A 21,387-nucleotide genomic window follows, 5' to 3' on the forward strand; every position below is an offset into this window, starting at 1 on the left:
GACTCACTCCTCCTCACCCATGAGCCGACTGCTTTATTTGTAGCTTTGGTTGCTCATGTAAAGTAAGAGATGAGCTGGTGTTCCCAAGCAGAACCAAACTAATTAAACTGCTTACAGTTTATTATTTGATTCCAACTGGCAACTCACAAAATCATGTTTAAAAAAAACAAAACAAAAAAACACCCTGCTGCAAGCCCGCGGTGAATTCAGTGAGGGGGGATGATGACACTTGAATAGGGGGGCAGTTAACGATTATTTGCACCCCGCTTCCGTGTCCCCGAAGTTTCCTCCTTGAATTGTCGGAGTGCGCGTCAGAGCGCACAGACACGCCTCCAGCCTGTGGATCGCTCGGTGCGTCTCTCTCCTGCTGTCCGCTTCAAACCCATATTCCGCTGGGGAAAGTCAGAGGACGAGAGAGAGGGAGAGTGGGAGTGTGTGTGTGTGTGTGTGTATGAGAGAGAAAGAGAGGGAGAGAGACAGAGAGAGAGAGAGAACGAGAGAGAGAGAGAGAGAGAGGGAGCGAGAGAGCGGGACCAGAGAGAAGAGAAACGCAAGAAAAAGAAGAGAGGAAAAAAGAGGACCCGCGTTGCAAATGGCACTCATGGCAGGGATTTTGTTCACGGTCACCGTTCTTATTTCTGGGATTTCTACGCTCGGTTCGTCGGCACGGATATACCCACCAAATGAAGGTAAGAAGACTACAGCAGACTTTAGACTTCATCCACCCTCCCAGCTCCGCACCGTCCCTGTGCTTGTGTTTGTGCCGCGGAGACCTCTCACTCCTTGGCCCCTCGTTGCGTTTGCACGGGGGCCCCTCAAAGAGTTTAACAAAGGAAAATACAGCGACGGTCACTTTTTTTTTTTCCCTTCAAGATTCAGCGCATAAGGGATGTCCAAATGCGCACGGTTTCGTCTCGGCTGCATGGAGACCCTGGCTGCATGAACAGATCTCGCTTGTGGTCCCGACGCAGGCTGTTTTGTCAAGAAGGAAAAAAAAAAAACCTGAGCTGATCTGTAGACAAAATGCGCATAAATATTGTCAGGTTTGCATCTACAGCAAAAATAAAAATTCAGGACAAAAACTCCAGAATGAGACTAGCAAATCAGCAAAGCAGCTCTGGACCCAACAGTGTGAGAGCTCATCGCTCCCTCTGTCACTTTGTGTTTGGATGGAAGACGGAGACAAATTCAAAAAGTTGAATTGCGCGACTCTGCGAGTGTAAGATATGGACCGAAATAGGGGGAATTATATATATATATATATATATATATATATATATATATATATATATATATATATATATATATATATATATATATATTTTAACCTCTTGTGAAATCAAGAGGTTAAATAAAATCGACGGAATAATGCAAAATGTCTACACCAAGAGAGCAGAAGGTTTGGGCTTTAACTTTCTACTGACCGGCCTGGACAGCGTTCTCTTCGCTGAGCGTCTTTTTTCCAGAATATTTTTTTCTCGTTCTGTAAACAGAGCGGGATTTTAAATAAACTAATCTGGTAGCAACACCCTGTGTGTCCCCATCGGAGGAGCAAATCTGCATTGGACTCACACAGACGCAACTCGTTTACACTTACTTTAATTTTATACATGAGAAATATTTTACGTTTTGACATAAACTTTTGTTTCCACAGATTTAATTTCTGCTAATATATGAAATTTGCATATCATGTTACATGAAATTAGCTTTTCAGTGCAGGAGATAAGACATTTTACGCACACCACTTGCTGCCGTTTTGTCTAGAAAACTCATTGCGATTAACGCTCTATCGAGCTATTTATCTCTGTTTTAATCTGTTTTAATTTTAGACTCTTCATATTTGCATTCAGAACATCTCCAAGCTTAAATGAAACACGTTTAAAAAAAAAAAAAAACAATCGCTATAAATCATTTTCCTCAACGAAAATCAATCAGCGGCCATCACAGCAGGGGGATTACGCAGAACACAGCACACGCAGGGACAACAGCAAATTTCATTTTAATTCCCCGCAAAGATATTTCTCATGTGTGGATATTTTTCCAGTTTGACTGTTATTTGGTTAAAAATTAGGAAGCCATTTTTCTTGCTATGCTGGTGTTGTGTGGACAGTCTGAGGCTTGCATGCTTGAACGTCTCCCATTCTTGTTTTCCAGTCACGTTATTGGACTCCAGGGCCGTACAGGGGGAGCTGGGATGGGTCGCCAACCCGACAGAAGGAGGGGTATGTATCGCAAAAAACTGTTCCACCGGGAGAAGATATCCATTATTTGCAGGAGGCTTGGGAGAGGCGGGGGTGATAAATAAACAGTCCTCCCTGATAAGAGTTTTTCTTTCCCCTGGTGAAACCATTTCAGGAATATCTGGGTTGGATATTTATTTAGTCATTTGTCGAACCTGTCGGGGTATTTAGTCTTGGGGTGAGGAGGCACAGGGCTTTTGAGATTCTCATATATGATAACCTTGAGTAAAAATGCCACAAATATTAAAACAAAAACAAAAAAAAGATGATAACAAATAAGACTCAAGTATATAGCAGGATCTATTAGCAGAAAAGTGACAGTTATCCGAGCTATTGCATAAATAATCAAATATTAATGTCAGTTATAGCATATATTTATTTGGTATTCCTTTTTTACATACGTTTTGTCTAGAAAACTCATTGCGATTAACGCTCTATCGAGCTATTTATCTCTGTTTTAATCTGTTTTAATTTTAGACTCTTCATATTTGCATTCAGAACATCTCCATTACATTACATTACATTAAAAGAAACATTACATTTATTTTTTACATACGGATTTCTTTTTTACATACGCCTCCTCACCCCAAGACTAAATACCTTGACAGGTTCGACAAATGACAAAATAAATATCCAACCCAAATATTCCTGAAATGGTTTGAAACTTGTAAACTCGTAAACTTGAGGAAAACATGTCCAATAACCAGGGGCTACATTTAGAAGTAATTAAGTTACATCTAGTCATTCTATCCTTCATAGAGTAACACAAGTCTATCAGTCTGATATTTAGTGATAATTTAGTCAGGCTATCTGCACTGGTAGCCAGCCTACAGTTTGAATTTAGTTATTTACTTATAGTAACTTTACCTTAGTTCTAGCTGGGGTTCCTTTATCGTCCATGACTGTCCAGGTTGTTCATGTTTCTTGTAGGTGAGGGAAAATGTAGGTGCCATATTTCAGCCAGCTGACTGGCTGTGCACAGCAACAGGTGTGCAGAGGTGGAAGAGGGGCAATTCTGTGTTACCCAATGCTCCAGACAGCCATAATAAAACTCCCTCTGGCACTTTTTCTGGCATCCCATTAAACAGACTTCAGTGGCGGTGAATTTGAGTGGATTTGAAAATGCAACTTTTAAACCCTGGCATACTTTGAGGCGGTAACTAGGCCATGCCTTGGAGTGAGATCATTTCATTCAAGGTACACCAAAATTTTGATCAAATAAAATGTGATACTTTATTTTACATGTGGAGACACTTCAGAACACCTGGAGGGTCCCATGAGTTTCCAGAGTCTGCTTCAGGAACCCACACAAAACCCCCCGCCTCCAATGCCAGGAACCCCTGCTCCCCTTTCTGCTTGCTCCCCTTGCCTCTAACCACTCCGTAATGGTCAGATGCAGGGGCTGATACTGCAGCGGGCGTCAGGTTTCCTGAATAGACGTTGGATTGAATCGGTCTTTGTGGAGAAACTTTATATCCCTGTCCACCATTCAGTCGGGGAGGGAGGGAAAGAGGAAGAGAGAAAGAGAGGGGGGAACTTGGCAGCTTAGAGAGGGTCCTCTGGAACTGATGAATAAGGCGGAAAGTGCCGGGGGCTTCAGCCCTAGCTCCGGCTACAAACCAGAGAGGAAAAGGGTCGACTAACTGTGCGATACCACACTCTACCTGCCTCTGATATTAGATATCAGATCACAAATAAAATTTGGACACCTCCTCCAGCTCTACAAAGGGTACATTTTGACAATGTGTTTAATTTCCTCAAGAACCTGAATGAGTAGTGGCTTTCATTAGACAAAGACTTTTCACTAATGAATTTTAGTTGAATTGCACAAATAAAAAGAGAAACACAAGTGAACCTTTTAAAGTATATAAAAAAAAACTATATCATTTACAACAATTTGGCCTGTTACTGAATCTAAAATCATCGACACAGATGTTAGATGCTATGCCTTTGACCCTGCACAAACAATCCTGCGCTGCGCTCGGGTCCTGCTACCGGCCATCTTATCACAAACCATTGATTGACAGGGTCCAGGCAGCTCCTGCGAGCCTGCGTTCACCCTCTCATTATGACCAATTGATCTCATTCTGCCTCTTTCCTGCTATCAGGGAAAGGGGCAGCCTTATCTCAGCGGCGCTAGATTTTCACAACAAAAGGGGAAGGGTGGGAGGGTGTGGGATGCAAAGGGAAGGGAGCAGGGTGGAATAGAACAGCAGGGAATGATAGACGTTTTCTCAAATCATACAGCTGCAGCTATATTTAGTATTATCCCTTCCACCTCCTGGGAAATAAGGTTTTAATCCGGAGTGTTTACGATTAGCCATTGAGTCATATCTGCCAGCATCGCCCGTATCTCCAATAGTCCCGGTTCTATTCGTTTCTGTATGGTTTACCAAATGGCTAAAGCTACGCCAGCCAAAGGCTCGTCTGCTTCTGTTTACAGTCCGGCTCAGTCAAAAGACTCTTTTTTTTTTTTAAAACACACAGTTAAAAAACTTGAGGGAAGCATAGTGCTTTGAGCCTCTCAAGATGAGGTCCATATTTGCTCAACGGTGCTCTGTTGAGAGGGGGAACTATATCGTAAGTAAAACAAACACTCCCTTTTGGCAAAAATAAGCCAAATCGCACAGGGTAAAATAATCCATGCACCTCACATCAGTACCTCCCTTCTCTTTATGAGTTCATGCTAACCTCAGTGAACATGTGCGTCTCGGTCTGCAGGTCTCTCTTGATTATACAGACACAAAGCAGGCCAGGGCCCATTAGATCGTTAGCACTTGTTCAAAGACTTTCTGTATCTGTGCAATGCGGTGATGGCATTCTTTGCTTTAAAACTACTCTAATGTTCTTAAACATCCACCTGAATGTTTGTGTGTGAGCTGGAAATGGATTTTTTTTTCTATATCACTCCCAAAGTAATTGTACTGAAGATCATTGAGGCATAAACCTCATTACACACTCGTTCTTTCTGATACTTCAGCAAAGGCAGTGAATAAAAGTGGCTTTGTGATTCCATATTAAGGGCTAACAAGTCTATTAGGTGTAATTCATAAAACATGCATTAAGTTAAGCAGTCAGCTCAAATATTGACTAAAACAGTCAAATGCTCCTTTGAGGTTACATTACCTCATAGTCATGTTAAGTATTGCACAGCCCGTTATGATTATGAGATGTTTTTCAGATGTCCTTAATCCTTAACAGGTTTTTTTCTACTTTTTTCCTTATTGTTTGTGGCATACAACTTAAGCTGTAAGATCCATCAAGTCTAACTTCATTCTTGTTGCATTTTTTTTCTCTCGCCCTTTCCCCAGTGGGAGGAAGTGAGCATTATGGACGAAAAGAACATCCCCATCCGTACATACCAGGTGTGCAATGTCATGGAGCCAAATCAGAACAACTGGCTCCGTACTGACTGGATCCCCCGTGGAGGTGCCCAGCGTGTCTACATCGAGATCAAGTTCACCCTGCGGGACTGCAACAGCTTGCCGGGGGTCATGGGAACCTGCAAGGAAACCTTCAATCTTTACTACTACGAGTCCAACAATGACAAGGAGCGCTACATCCGGGAGAACCAGTTCACCAAGATAGACACCATTGCCGCAGACGAGAGCTTCACTCAGGTGGATATCGGGGATCGCATCATGAAGCTGAACACGGAGGTCCGGGATGTGGGTGCCCTGACACGGAAGGGTTTCTATTTGGCATTCCAGGATGTTGGAGCGTGCATTGCCCTTGTTTCTGTTAGGGTCTTCTACAAGAAATGCCCTTTATCTGTGCGAAACCTAGCCCAGTTTCCTGATACTATTACTGGTGCGGACACGTCATCGCTGGTGGAAGTTCGTGGCTCGTGTGTGGATAATTCGGAAGAAAAGGAGGTTCCCAAGATGTACTGCGGAGCCGATGGAGAGTGGTTGGTGCCCATAGGGAACTGCCTGTGCAACCCTGGATATGAGGAACGCAGTTCAGAATGCCAAGGTAAACAACTGCCATTTATTATTTTTTTCTTTCTTACTGTTTTCTTTTACCTAATTCTAAATGTTTACATCAAACTAACCCCTCAAATCCTGACCACACTCATCCTTTAGTAATGTTCCCTTCCCCCCACCTGTAATTCTTTGTTTCTATCCCCTTTGTTTTGTGTCTTTGTCCGTTGCTTTCCTTTCCCAATTTACCCACCTAGCACTCTGCTGGAAATTTTTATCTCCTCGCTCACTTGCTTTCTCCAGTCTTTTCATGGTGTGCTTGCGTGATAGAAGTAATGACGACTGTAAGTGGAGTAATTAGCAGGCCCACTGGGAGGTGTTGTGCAAAGGGATGTATCCCAGGAGAATTGGTGAAACTGGGAGTGGAGCGCAGAGCTCCAACTGGTTCCCACTACTGCTGTGTCTTTCACCCCACCTGTTCTTTCTCTTGCTCCCAATGGAGCCCAAAGCTTGAAAAGGAGATAGACAGCTTTGGGAAGAGTGGGAAAGAGTGAAATAGGCTTTACGATTCCAAGCATGTTTGGGAGGAGTGAAAATGCTGCGGTGAGACTGGGCTGAGGTGGCGATGTTTGTTTTGAAGGACTAGTCTTTTTGGATAATTATTCTAAAATCAGATTGTTGTTATTCCAAACCTGGCCCTTCAGCAGAGATTAAAACGTAATTTTAGAGTTCCCTCTTCTAGTTTCTTTTTCATTTCTGTAATGTCTGAATATTTGCTCAGTCTTCTGTCTGTTTTATTATGCCCAGCCTAAAGTGAAGCACATGTGGCACAGCACAGTTTTTGTGGACCATGTTGAGTGTTTTACCAGTCTGACCCAGGGTTGTAAGCCGTCCTGTAGGGCGGATGCCAGTTTTGCTTCACTGCTTTATTGGTAGACACCTCCAACAAGCCCATCACCATCACATACAAAAAGCAGTGAGCTGCAGCAGCGAGGGGTCAGAGGCTGGGCACGGGTGATTAACAGGAGGGACGGACCACTACACCTCTCCTAATTTACGAGGGAGCCTTTATCTTGGAGAACTAATTGCATGACAAACAGGTCTGGTGATTTAGGGGTGCCAGTGGCTGCTTGGGGGTAGGGTCGGGTAAAAGGGTTCAAGTAGTCACAGATGGGGCATGGGGGTTCTTTTTATGGCCAAAAAAGGCTTCCCTGTTACTGGTTTCAGACGATTCCCTCCAGGTTTTCCTTCCTGAAGTATGGAGATCAAAACATGCTTAGTTGCATAGCTGACGTAATGCTTTTTTTTTTTGGCACACTGTAATGCAGTTTATGATCATACCACCTACAATTTTGGAAAAAGAAATGTCTTTGATCCTATTCACTTAACTGTATCTTATACAGGTTTTAGAAATTGAAGTAGTGTCCTTATCAGAGTAATTCCTGTTGAGAAAAGTAGCTGCTACAGAGAGCTGTATGGATACGCAACCATAGGTTTTATGGGACTAATGCAGTCTTGTTATATTTTGCCAGCCCTATTTTGACACTACTTGCTTTTAAGCCAATGTATCCATTTAGCTCACGTATCACTGCAGCTCCTTGATTGTGTTTAAGTTAACAATGCCAGCCAATCCATTACCTTTTAGCTTCGGTTACAATGTTTATGTTTTAACATTTCACTTGCAGTCGTACTCTGGGTGACATGCCTCGAGTGCAGACTGAGCAAATGAACTCTACTGACTCCAGGGTTAAAAGGTGCTGCCCACTATTGGTTCTCAAGTGCACTGATGAGCTGGTTAATATTCCCACAAGTGACAGGCTCTATGGGAGAAGGGCTCCACATCTCGAAGGACATGTTGACCAAGAAACTCAGACAGAAGCTCGTTTTGGGGGCAGGGTGGTTTTCCAGGCCAACCTTAGGGTTTTGCTTTTCTTAATGTGTGTTTTGTGATTTGAAACAATTTTAACTAAACAGTGTGTCAGTCTGCACTTAGACTAGGTAGCTGTACACCGTCGTACTCAAAGGTGTTTTGTGCTTTACGTGGTATCGTTGTTAGAAGGTGCGCGTTTGTAGGCTTGTGTGTCTTTTCTCTTCCTGTGTATGCGTGAGGTTACAAGGGCACCTTGGCCCCTGGTTCCCAGCCTAAGATGAATGGAATCTCCTCCATCATTGTTTGGGTGACAGGAGAGCCGACTGAGGAGGGTGATGTTTGGGGAGAAAAGGGAGCCGAGGGGGAGCTTATGGGGCACAGAAGACTTGCATTCTCCTCCCCTGGTTGAGGTCAGAGGTTGCCCCCTTCTGCATCCATCTTACTGCTCTGTCTGACAGGGTTGTGGATCCAGGATTGATTAAGACGTCAGGATTTTGACAGCTGTGCCGGTAGAGTTTGTATGTGCGTCTGTACTCAACATAGACCTGGGGTGAGTATGGTGTACCCCCAGGGCCAAGGCAAGAGGGACAACCAAGAGAAACTGAGGGCCAAGGGCCCCCCTGATCTAAGGAGAGGGCTCTGTCTGTTTGTGTTTGAGATCCCTTTCCCTGTTAACTATGCCGCTCACCCCCACTACCCTTATCCCACCCCATATGTTCTGTAGGGATGATGAAGGTCATGGAGGACTCTCGCTCCTCATCTGGTGAGGAGCGTCTTTACCATTGAAGGTGCTGCGGTGCAGTTGAGGAAGATATTAGTAAGGATTCTGTTGGCCATTATGCAAACATGATTATTGCCTCTACAGCATTTTTGACATTGAAAGAAAAACTTTCTTCCAATAGCCACACATAGCAGGCATGTGGGCTTTCATTAAAATCAGTGGATTTGAAGTTGTGATTTATTTGCCTTCATGTTGTATAGGTTTGTGTATGTTGAGGATGCAGCCTTGTTGAGGCGTCAGCAGTTTCATGTGACACTGCAGATTGCTTGCTCGCTGAGCTGTGAACAGGTTTCCTGCATCTCAGTCAACACACAGCACGTCTTTTGTTTCCTTTGTGAGATTCTTGTTGACAATTGCATTCCCTTCCCATTCAGTATGTGTTGATTTTTATTTTTTGGTGGGATTTTGCAACTTGTTTGGTCAGAAAAACGAGTCCCATGGAGAACACTGTCATGTTTGTATGACTTAATTGCGCTCACAAGACATCACCATGCATAATTCTCCTTTTCATGAGAACAAGACCGACATTTTTACTAATGTTTTTGTGAAAACAAAATATTAAAGTGTGCCCCACACTTTGGGAACCACTGATATGGTTATACTTAGAAGAAAAAAAAAACCTAAATCCAATTTTTAAAACAAGTGAAATCAATGTTTCACAATGGTAAAATTCTATTTTATATTCTGTTTCATTCAGGTATTTTAGATTGGAACTGTAGATGAACAAATGTCTTCCCAACTGATTAAAAACCTCAAAATTAAAACTGGTGTTTGGGATCAGTTGGGAACTGATCAATGCTAACTGTACCATAGTTAGAGACTATTGATTACCCAGTCATGGTATTCTTACACTGTTCACTATGGTGACCATATTTTGCTTTTCAAAAAAAAACTTGGTCTACTTTCTTATTGACATGCTACACATCTTCTCTAATTTGGGCATATTTCTGTTGAGGACTTAGACCTTTGAAATCATGAGAAAATATAACAAACTATTTGAAAACCCAACAAGTAGAAGCTCAAGAAGTATTTGGAGAGCAAAGTTGATTAGTTTTACAGAACTGCTTAAAAGCCTGCATGCCTGACTCAGACCTTTTAATGCACGTTTTCGATTGATTTAATGCAGTTAAAAAAATTATATGGTCGGGAAGATAGCTTCTATTGATCCTGGAGGCTGGACATGACTTTGACCTATAGTCAATTTACTCAAGAATAATCCAAACCTAAACTTTAGCCAAGCATTCCTCTAGATGTCATATTCAAGTTTAAAATATTGTTTGTGCTTTTTCTTTTACAATTAGAGTGTTGATTACTCAAACGTAATTAATGAAATTCTTTTAAAGATTACTGTAACTTTTTTTTTCCGACTAGATGCTCCTTGATATTAATTAACTGCAAATTTTACATGAATACCACACTTCACTTTCTAGATCCATTCAATTTTTTTTTTGCTTGTATCACCTACATGAGCAGATCAAAACCTAAACTCAAACTGGGAAGTCAGTTTGAGTTGGGATTTCTTTCTCCACCTGATGTTCCCCAGCTCCCTTCCCTTCATTCCTGCACTATTCCCAGCTGTCTCTGTTGAGCTGGAAGCCCTCAGTGGTCCTGGATTAAGAGGTTTTAGGGATGAAGTTTCTCTGCTCATTGTGAGTGCGGATCTGGGTCTCCCATTCTCTCTCTCCCTCTGTTGACAGTTTTAAATATGCGCTTGGGAGCATCATTCTAAATTCACCACGTAATTCTATTTAGCCAGCCGGTCCCCGATGGCTTTAAATACACAGACTCACTCTCCCTCTCCCATTTCATCCCATGTTCACCCCCCCCCCCCTTCTCTTCCTCTGCATATGCACAAATTAGGTATTTGCATTTTCTTTTACGCCGGCTTAGTCGCTTGCTTGTTCTCTTTCTCTTCCATGTCATCCGTCTCCTTAAATTTCCCTTTGCTTCAGTGATCCGTTATCTGCATTTATCTTTCTTTTACATCTCTTCCTCTTTTTATACTCCTTTATTTTTTTTCACCCGAGCTCCTGTTAGTAATTTTCACCCATTGACACTGTCTTTATTCTCGCGCCTTCCCTTTCCCCCCCCTCCCTCTGCGCCGGCCGTCGAGGTGGTTAGTGTTTGTCAGCCTGTCTGTGGTGGCGGCAGCAGGAAGTGGGCTGAATAATGAGATTATACCTTCAGCGGTGGGAGACTGGGAGGGGGGCAGCACACTGAACATCATCACCCGTCATTCTTCTCTCAGACGTGCATTCACAAGTGACACTTGTGAGTGCTCACTCTAACTCCAATTATAAATGCTCAGTCTCATGCAGAGAAAGAGGGAAATCAATGTGCCCGCTCACACACATGCACGGCCTTATGCTCGAATATCCTGCCATGCACATGTGCAAAATGACATGGTAAGCAGTAAACTCAGAGTACACTAACACATATGTACAGCAGATGCATGCACAGTCAGAGGCAGGCTGAGTGCGGGAGGATAGAGGTGGATGTACTCATCACTCTCTCTGTCACCAGAGACGCTCATTTTGTGCTGCTTAATAAAGGCGAGGAATCTATTACCGACTGAAAGCAGGATAGAACAACAGGTACAGACAGAGAGGACAGAATATCCCATGAGGTCCCCCCCGCACCCCCGTCCTGAAATAATTATTTAAGCCATTTTTAATACTTTGTTCTCCTAAATGTTGAAGCTAAAATCCCCTGAATGCACAAATCTTCTCTTTAGTAGCCGGAGGAGGGGCTGCTGGTGGTAATTCAGACATCATTAGCTGAGGTGCTGAAAAGTTTTTCCTGCTCGGCCGGCCGTCCCGCCTCAGTGTTTGTTCCCTTTGCAGTTCTCGGCACTCAACACCCTTCTCCAGCCCCAAATCACCTCCCCACCGTCTCCCGTCGTGCCCCTGTTCAGGGCAGGAAGCCATCAGTGATAGAACGTGTTCCGCGCCGATAGTGCTGAGCATGCCGCAGCACGCGTGTGTGTTACCGCAGTGCTGCAAAAGAAAAAAACAAACAAACAAAAAAACTGCTTTTACTTATTTATCCCCTAACGACTTTTTAACCTCTCATTTATTAGAACCAAAGAAACTCAAAACCTTGTCTCGGATTTTTTATTTTTTATTTTTTTATTTAACCACTCTGCTCTGCTGCGGGAAAGTGCAAATATAATATGTCAAACTTAGGTTTTAAATAAAGAACACTGGCCTGAGCTGCAGTTTAGAAATTATTCTTGGATATTAATATAGATGGCATCATTTTCAGCAAAGTGCTTTACTGGCAGATTCTAAATAAATCTTACACAATGAATTGAAAGGAAGCAGTTCAACAATAAATATAACTGACTAATAAAAGAGAGCGCATCGTTCAGAACCACTCAGTCAGATCAGAAAGTCTGTTTAAAGAGGTGTTTTCTGAAGTTTTTAAAATAAATTGAAATCATAAATGGAGTGAGTTTGCATAGTGTTTTTCTTGTCGTGCTTATTTCTCCAAACACCTTTTGTGCTGGAGCCACATCCACCCAGAGAACCTCACAGACACACACACACGCACCCCCCACCACCCCCCTACACACGCGCACGCACGCACGCACGCACGCACGCACGCACGCACGCACGCACACATTTTTAGAGTGATGCACAGTTAGACAGGCAGCATGGGCTTTAGTGCCTTGCCTGAGGGCATGTTGTCATGTGGCAGGGGAGAAAGCGGTACTCAAACTCACAACTTTATTTTTGCAAAACAGCTACTCAACTCTAAAACAATAAGGTGCATACGGATGCCTCCGCACTTTGCATTGAGTTTTATGGTTCAGTTTGCATGGATTTAAACAACCACATGGTGTAAATTTCTAAATTAGACCATTTTACGCTGCAAAATTGGAAAAATAAACTCAAAATAATTACTTGTATATTAAATCTACATCATCCAAACTTGCACAACCACCCAAACAAGCTCACCAAAATAAAATATATTTTTTTGTTTAGTATTTTGCTATTGTTTAGTCAAAGCACCTTATGCACAACAGGGATAAATAATAAAAAGCAAAAATATTTATTTATTCATTATTTTTAAAAGAAGCATATCATAATTTCATATTGCCTATCATCTGATAGTGTGTATTTTACAAAAAATGAAATAAATAAATAATGGTACAGTGAAACATTAATCTGGATAAATAAGTATTCAGCAGGTGCTTGTCACTTAACCCTTCAATCCTTCACTGTTCCTCTTTTAATTTGAGTCTTTTTGCTCTTCAGTGAAACTACTTTTATTTTCTTATACACACACACACATATATATATATACATATATATATAATTTGAAAGGCATGGCTCAGCAGAAAGCATCCAGACCTTCTGTTCATTTTGTATGTTGGGTGCTTAAAAGTGCATAGATTCATATATTATTAAAGTCACTGCTTAAAAATACTGATTATAGTGTCACAAACCTGCTGATAAAATGTCTTTGTGGTGTCTGTACTCAATTTAGATCACCTCTGAAGTTGTGCAAACTTAAACGTACTTATTGGACAATAAGTAAACGATTCCCCTGACAGCGTCCTCTCTGTTTGTACGGAGGAGCCAGCACGGCTGTCAGATGGCATCAGCGCCATATGTGGCATAGAAGTGAAAAAAAATTGACAAACATTTCTGCTCTCCTCTCCTCCTCTCTCCTCTGCACTCATCCTTCTGAAAAGCATCCTCTCTTTGAAGCCTGCGTTGGGAAGAGGGAGCGATTAAAGCAGTCAGCAAGCAAATTAGCATGTCAAAAGGCCCTGAATCAATACCCCAGCTCTCTACCAACACAACCCCCTCCGTCTCCCTCTAACCATCCCTGCCATTCTCCCCATTCCTCCGACTGCTTCCCCTGCTTCCCCCTCCATTTTCTCCCGCACTCCTGCGTGCTCTCGCTCTTGTTCCTTTGCCCCTTCCCTTTTCTGCTGATCTCAATTGAAAATCTTCCTCCCCACTCTCTCAGCTGGCAGACGACTGAGAGAGAGGAGGCCGGGTTTGTAAAGGGAGATGGACGGATGTATAGGCAGAGAAAGACGGGTAGGGAGGGAGAAGTGGACAGGCATCGAGTGGGCATGGGTTGGACAGTTCTGGAGAGAGGGAGCCTGTGAAAGCGGGGAAAAAAAAAAAGAGGGCCCCTGCCACCCTCTTTGTGCCGACAGACAGGCAGAACGGACCTCTCTCGCCAAGAGGAGCAGAGGAGATGGAGATGAGGAGGCAGGGAGAGAGAGGAGAAAAATGGAGACAAAAAACATGGGGGGAAGTGAAGTGGAAAGAGATTTAGTTCCAGTCTGGCAACTGTGCTTTTTCTGCACTTCATCCATCGGTTCACCATTGCACAGAAATCCTTTTGATCCGGGGCGATGTGCTGCTGTAGGTGTGTGAGCCATTATCTGGCCCGCATTTGTTCTTTGCATCTGTCTCAACAGGCATATCACATGCTGTATCATAAACCTCTATTAATGTCCCGATCTGGTTGCACGATCTGAACCTGGAGACAAAGCGGCCCGCCGGCTCCTCAGGTGGACGAACCGCTCTCTGCTCGCTTTCTGACAATGGGAAGCTGATTGCAAACACCTTGAAAATGTTTTATCTCTCCCTGCCTCTTTCTCCCACTGATTTCTATCTTAAGCTCCCTCAGTCCCGCCGGGCCAATAGTAGGTGGTCTTTTCTTCTATTTCCCCCGCCATCCTTTTCTCTCGGGGCACAGGGTTCAGTGGCCAAATCAAAGAGCTTCTCTGCAGCAATCAGTTAAGGGTTATGACTAAAAAGGCTTGGCAATAAAGAGCCGCTGTGCAATCTGATGGGCCCTGAGACTGGACACAGAGCCCATGTTAATGAGCTGAGATCCCCCCTTTCTAATCATGGTGGTGGAGGAAACCGAACACCGCTTTATGCTCTCCTCTAGACCGCTTTATGCTCTCCAGAATCACACGCACTCAATCAAAATATGTCGAATAAATCTCAGTACACATGCAGAGGTAGATGCAAGCAAAGCAGTTGCTGATGCAATTATGAGTTTTTAATCAGTTACACTAGGAGAGATGATTTGATCTGTCAATACAGATATTAAATGATTCTGACCATAAAGAACTGTATCCAGCATATTCCTAAGTACTTGTTTCTAGTTGTGACTGGTCCTCAGAAGAGCAGAGGTGAAGTCACATCATGTGTAAAGCAGGGTTTACAAATATTTGAAAACAAATACATTACTTCAGAGCTATCATGTCTTTAGCACCATAGCATGGCTAGCATTACTAAACCTGATGTTTTAGTTATATAACCTTGCTCTGAGATTACCAAGAAATTCCCAATCTTTCCAAATGCAGCATACTCCAAGACAGGCAGAAGTTTAATTCTCCTTTCTAGTAACTGCTAAAAGACTTGCTCTCTCTCGCACTCTCACAGCCCGAATGAGCTGTTAAGATGTTTAAAAAGAAATCAAATTTAGCTCTGTGACCCATAACTCCTTAATGCACTGTCACCTCCAGGATAGCAAGATGCATTGAGCATGGTGTGTGTGAAGGTCAGAGGCGATGCTCTGATGGGAATTCATTTATATATATATATATATATATATATATATATATATATATATATATATATATATATATATATATATATATATATATATATATATAAATTGCCTCTGTGATGTACTCTCAGAATTTTTGACCCACCTCTTTTGTTTTTAAAAATACCCACCTTCTCTCTGAACAACATAAATCAAACGTTTCTTCGAGAAATGTAGAAATCTTTGGTCTCAGCCCAGAACTCTGAGATCAGCTGGCTGCCCTCCTGTGAATCGTCTGTGCCTCAAAATACAATCTTGTTTGTGTATCAAGCACACTGCGGGGTTTCTGGTGAGGTGCAACCTCCCTGTGGGAGAGCCAAAATGTAATTTGAGGATGTGGAGGTCTTGCAGCGCTGGAAGACCTGAAGCTGCAGCGCTCCAGCCAGAGGCAGAGGTGCATCCATGCCAGGGCATGTCTCTGGGATTAGGAATCTTGATCCTTTTTGATCCCAAGCCTGTTGCAGAATACTGCTGGAAGGGTGGGGAGGAAGAAAATGAGACGTGTTTCTCTTGAAGCTTCACGCCAAGGTGGTATATTAGAGGAAGAAGGAAACACGAGTGGATAGAAAACCGAAGGGAGAACATGATAGAGATTGAGAGAAGTTTATTTGGTGATAGAGTGTAAACGTGACAGAAACGGTGTGTGTACAATAGAGAAGAAAGGATCATGAATCAATTGCTGCCTTCTGGCTCTGATAAACGACTGGAGATATAAAAGGTGAAGTGGGGGGTTATGGGTACAGAGTGATGCGGCTCTTTGAACAAACCCAGTGTGGTCAAAGCTTGACCTCCAGCAGCTGCTGTTGATATCAGAGCCAATATTGTTGGTGTTTGTAGTTGAGCTATTTCACCTGACACTGAAATGATTTCAGTAGGAACGGAGGCACCTTTGAAAAAACCTTTTTTTTATTGAAACACAGCCTGATACCCAACAACTCTTCTGTTTAACAGAAGAAAATACCTCCAGCAAACAACTTTGATTTTGTGTGGTGCAAGACCTGTTTTTGTTGTCATACATTATTGAAATGTGTTAGGCAATACTATACAGATATGAGTACATTTCTGAAGAGCCTGGAGGCTTAAGCTGACTTCAGTTGCTGATGAAGATTCCAAAATATTGAGCATCACCCTACAGTGACTTGCAAAACTATTCATACCTACTAAACCTTGTCCAGGTAAAAACCTAAAACTTCATTGGAGTTTCAATCTACTTTAACCAACGCCAAGTAGTGCATAACTACATGGTTATGCACTACTTAACATATTTCAACACGCATATCTGAAAATTTCAAGACATCTATAATATGAGGTATGTATTTGTACTCAGGCCCATTTACTATAACATCCATGAAAAAAACAACAAATCCATTTCAACCTTTAGAAGGAGAAGTTTACTGTAAGTCGGGAGGAGCTGCGGAGCTCAGGTGAGAAATCAGTTGATTGCTATATTCTGCTTTTCAAAAAGCCGTGCCTTTTGGAAGAGTGGCAAAAAAAGAACAAAAGTTATGAAAACAAAACTACACAAAAACTCGTTTGAAGTTTATCACAAACCAAATAGAAATCATTTATAGTGACCTGTTTACATAACAAAAGATAAGGAGTTTTTTGTGAGCTTTTTAGGGAAGAAACATTCCAACATAACACAGAATATCCGAGCACCTGATGTTCATTTTACACTCACACTGATTGGTCTCTCCTCATAATCACTCTGCCTGTGCATCTTTCATTACATCAAAGCTACGTCCTAAAACACATTAGCATAGCAATCCTGTCAATGCAGCCATTAACCTGAGACATGCTGTACCCCCCCTCTGCAAGGCCAGGTTCAAACTGCCTGTGGTTAGAGAAGGCTACACATTCAAACTATGAAACATTTATACATGCTGATTTGTCCGATTGGCTTAGGAATGCACACAGTTATCGTGCCAAAGCATACCATGCTAACATGAGGCCAAAGCACTTTTAGTCACAGGTCCCGTTTAAGGCCATTGCACTTCCATAAAGCAATGACCTCAGTCTTGTTTGGAACAAGAAAAAAAAAAGTAGGGAAAGTAACTTGAAGGGGGCAACACCAGGATAAAGTAAAGGTCAATGCTTTGACACCTACAATGGAGACCATCGCTGACCTGACATGAGCTGCTGAAGAGCTACTGACCCGCAAAAATTTTATGTAGCCTCAGTTGTACATGCACACACACAGCAGTCACAGCACTAGCTCTAGTCTCAGAGACTCACACACACACGCACACACACGCACACACACACCTGCACGCACAATAGAAGGTGTTTTGAGGCCCCAGACAGGCTGTCGTCTGGGAGCTGCCTGTAGATTACCTAAACAAACAAACTAAAAATAATCTTTTCAGCCGTGAATCGACCCTTTCCGAGTCCTCCTCACGTACATCCAGAAAACCGCAAGAGGCTAATGGCAAACCTGCCCTTGAGACTACCGACAACTAGGCAATTAAAGTTTTGCATGTGCTTCTATATGCTTAAGCGCTGACAGATGTGTGTATCACATAGTGTAGGTCACATGTGAATGTGAGGCGTGTTTATAATCTGACTCACTACAGAGGATTGGATAGGATTATGTCTGAGCTTAATGTAAATTTACTGTTGTGGGGAAGTTTTCATAATGGAAAAATCTGATCATTTAAAAAACAGACCGATTTGCACAGGTTTACATATAGATTTAGAATGTGGTAATGACATCAGACAGAAGTAATTTTCCATGGTATAAAAGCCACCTGAAGGAAAACACGTAGGACATCTAGATGAAATACTGGTAGCACATATTTTCGCTAAATGACCAGATTATGATGATCAGAGAGTCCCGTCTTAGAACCCTCATCCCCCCAGAAATGAACAAAAATGCCATTTTTCATCCAGTTCTGGATGTGGATATATATATATATATATATATATATATATATATATATATATATATATATATATATATATATATATATATATAAAAATCTTTGGTGATAAAAACGTGCACAGTTCTTTGAAAAGTTGTTCTCTGAACATTTTTACATGTTGTCATGTTTCAACTTCAAGGTTTTTCATAGGAAATATCTATACTAATAATAAAAATGTGACATTTTAACTTGGTAACAGCTTCTGTTACCAAGAATCAAACTGCCAAAGTTCCTCCCTTGAACCACCGCCTCCTTTACATAGCACCCAATCTCTTTGGGTATTTGGTAAGAGGGATGCACCAGGAGTTCACCAGTGTGCGCCACCTCCCTGAACACACCATACCTGTGGAAAATGTTGTGGTGGCAACATTATGCTGTCAGAATGGTTTTCTTGAATGAGACTAAATCCTGGAAGAAAATCTGTTAGAAGCTGCAAAATCTTCTAGGATCTCTAAAGATACAGCCAGATCTTCAACAAAATGATTGAGAGCAAAATATATGTGTGTTAGTATGGCCCAGTAAAAGATCAGACTTTAACACAACTAATAATCTATGCCAAGACTTAAAATTTGATGTCCACAATTTTTTTCCATCTAATCTGACTCAATTTAGTCAATGGAGAACAGGGGGGGGGAAATCACCTTCTAAATGTACAAAAGACTTAAACATCCAATTGCAGTGAGTGGTGGTTCTGCAAAGTAAGGACTCAGATGAAAATCATGTATTCTCTTCAGTGGTGCAACTACACATTATTCAGGTGGATGCGAAAACATAGATCGCCACCCCTCACCCCCACCAAGGGAAGGAGCGTCAGGGTTAAGGAGCGACGCTCACTCGCTCCCCCCCGAGACGACAATGCGTGAAGGGTAAAACTAGTTACATTTACATCGTTATGTGCGCGAGGTGAAGGAGCATAAGGCACGCTGAAGTGTATGGGAGAGCATGATCGGCGCGCCGCCCCCTCCAGACGGGGTTTTGGCGCCCCCTCTGGTGCTGCGCCCCTATGCGTTGCATACCCTGCATACCCACTTTTTGCGCCACTGATTCTCTTCATGCTAAAGTTTTGTGTTACATCACAGAACATTCCAAATAGAGCACTCAGTTTGTGGCTGTATTATGCACAGAGAAAAGATTCAAAGGGTATGAATACTTTTATAAGACATTTAATATGCTATTAATATCTGATTCTGCTTTCTAAATTATTACTTCTGGTAGTGATCACACAGAATAATTTAACCAATGTAGATTAATTGTAAAACTGCTAAAAAAATAAGAAGATGCTTACAGATGCAATTGCGGTTAAATAAATGTATAACACTGTTTAGCCAGCATGTTCCGCACTGATTTGTTATCGATTTGCATTAAAGAAAGACACGTGTTTCATACTTGTTTACAGAATTGGATGTGAGGCCCCTTTCAATCTGTTTCCTTATAGCTTCCTCTTCCTTTTCACCTATTCTTAATGTGTGCTTGTTGTGTTCTCCTCACACATCCTCCATTTTCCTTTCCCATTCTCAACGGCTCACCATGAGCAGAATGGTTTAACTCTCCCGATTGTTTGCCGGTGTGTTCCGGCACAGGAACATTAGCATTCTCCCTTCCCCTCTCATGCTCCTGCCTATTTTTCTGTTATTATTTTGATAATAGAATCTAAATGAAGCTCTTTTCATTCTAAATAATGTCAGGAAAGGATGCTAAAAAAACACACATATGCAAATGTGCACTGTCCAACATGACACTCCATCCTTTGGAGACCTTGAGAAAATTGGTTTGACACAAAAACATGACTGTTGTTTATTGAGCATTATCCCCACTGTGCTGCTGTTCCCTTCGTCAACCTGCTCTCAGAAAAACACGCCTGTTTAGTGGATGTGCGTGTGTCTGTTTATTTGCAGGCATGGGTGGTGCTGCGGAGTGCCTTCGAAGCGCAGAGGGCTTTTGAAGGGCTTTTTTGTTCATACCTGACTGTGTGCAGGTGTGCAGAGGTTTGTACGCCTCTGTTTGTGGATGAGGTATAATTTCTGGTCTTGTTTGCCTTGAATCATAGTCAATTATCCACCTTCTGTGTGGATCTTAGGTCACAAAAGGCCCTCAATCTTTTGGCGTAATGCCCAGCTTTTGGTGGTGCCACCTCTGGCACAAAGGCTGTGTCTAAGCTGCACAAACTCAACATGTCCAAAGTCCAGCAGGATTTCATCAAGGAAAGATATTATTTTCTCCCTCTCTCATTTTAAGCTGTTTGCTCACTTTACCCTCTGTGTTCATGCTTTCCTTCTTGGACATTCCTTTAGTGTTTGATCCATTTCCTCACATTCACCTTCAGAAGCTTGTTCCTTATTTTTAAGGAGTGGCGGAGTACGTTCTGAAGAGGCTGGGTGGAATACGTTAGATTTTCATGATATAACCATTGTGCTGATATTCCATTTTAAAGCCAGGCTGGACAAATTAAAGAGGAAGTTAAGGCCTACGTGTCAATATGAACAAGGAGACCTTGCTGAACAGGAAGTCTAGAGAACAATATTTAATTTTTTTCCACTTATGCAACACAAGAATTAACAATAAAGGTGGTTCTACGTTGTAATTTTAGCAAACAGGACAATATTGAAGAAGAAATGGCTTAAGAAAGCTTAAAATATTAATTTAGTGTACCTTTGCTCATATTCTTAATAAAAAAAGTCTCATAATCCCATTGCTTTCAACCTTTAGAACCTCTGGTGGAAAATATGTCTTCCATTCAAATACCATAGCAACATGTTTAGTAGCAAAAGTTGTTGGGGACTGTGAATGGTACATACCAACTGAAGCATAAAGAGCTGAGTTCTCTGTCTTATGGTGACCATTTTGGATTATTCATTTCAAATTAGTGAAAAGCATGCAAATTAGATTTTTTTTTTTTTTTTTGCTACTTGAAACTTAAAATTTGGACATTTGGTTACCATTGTCAAGCACAACTAAACCAAAATGTTTCAATCACCCACCACCACAGAATAGTTTTCAGTTTGTTGTCATGGCATACCAATCGCTTAGAGACGATTAGATAATTTTGGTTGTTGGAAAACTTATG

At 42.0% G+C, this 21,387-nt stretch overlaps 1 protein-coding gene across 4 annotated transcripts in view; it reads left to right on the forward strand.

The window, feature by feature from the left end:
- The first annotated feature begins 354 nt into the window (after positions 1-354).
- Positions 355-21,387, forward strand: part of epha4l (eph receptor A4, like) — a 65,584-nt gene continuing 44,551 nt past the window's right edge. For all 4 annotated transcript variants that reach the window (XM_081614239.1, XM_081614240.1, XM_081614241.1 and 1 more), the window contains exons 1-3: positions 355-689; positions 2,155-2,222; positions 5,552-6,215. In XM_081614239.1, coding sequence (XP_081470365.1) covers positions 452-689; positions 2,155-2,222; positions 5,552-6,215 — 970 coding nt within the window. In that variant the 5' untranslated portion in view covers positions 355-451. The remainder of the gene's footprint in view (positions 690-2,154; positions 2,223-5,551; positions 6,216-21,387) is intronic.

Source organism: Poecilia reticulata, chromosome 13 (genome assembly GCF_904066995.2).
Source record: "Poecilia reticulata chromosome 13, P_reticulata-male-v2, whole genome shotgun sequence".
NCBI classification, from domain to species: domain Eukaryota; kingdom Metazoa; phylum Chordata; class Actinopteri; order Cyprinodontiformes; family Poeciliidae; genus Poecilia; species Poecilia reticulata.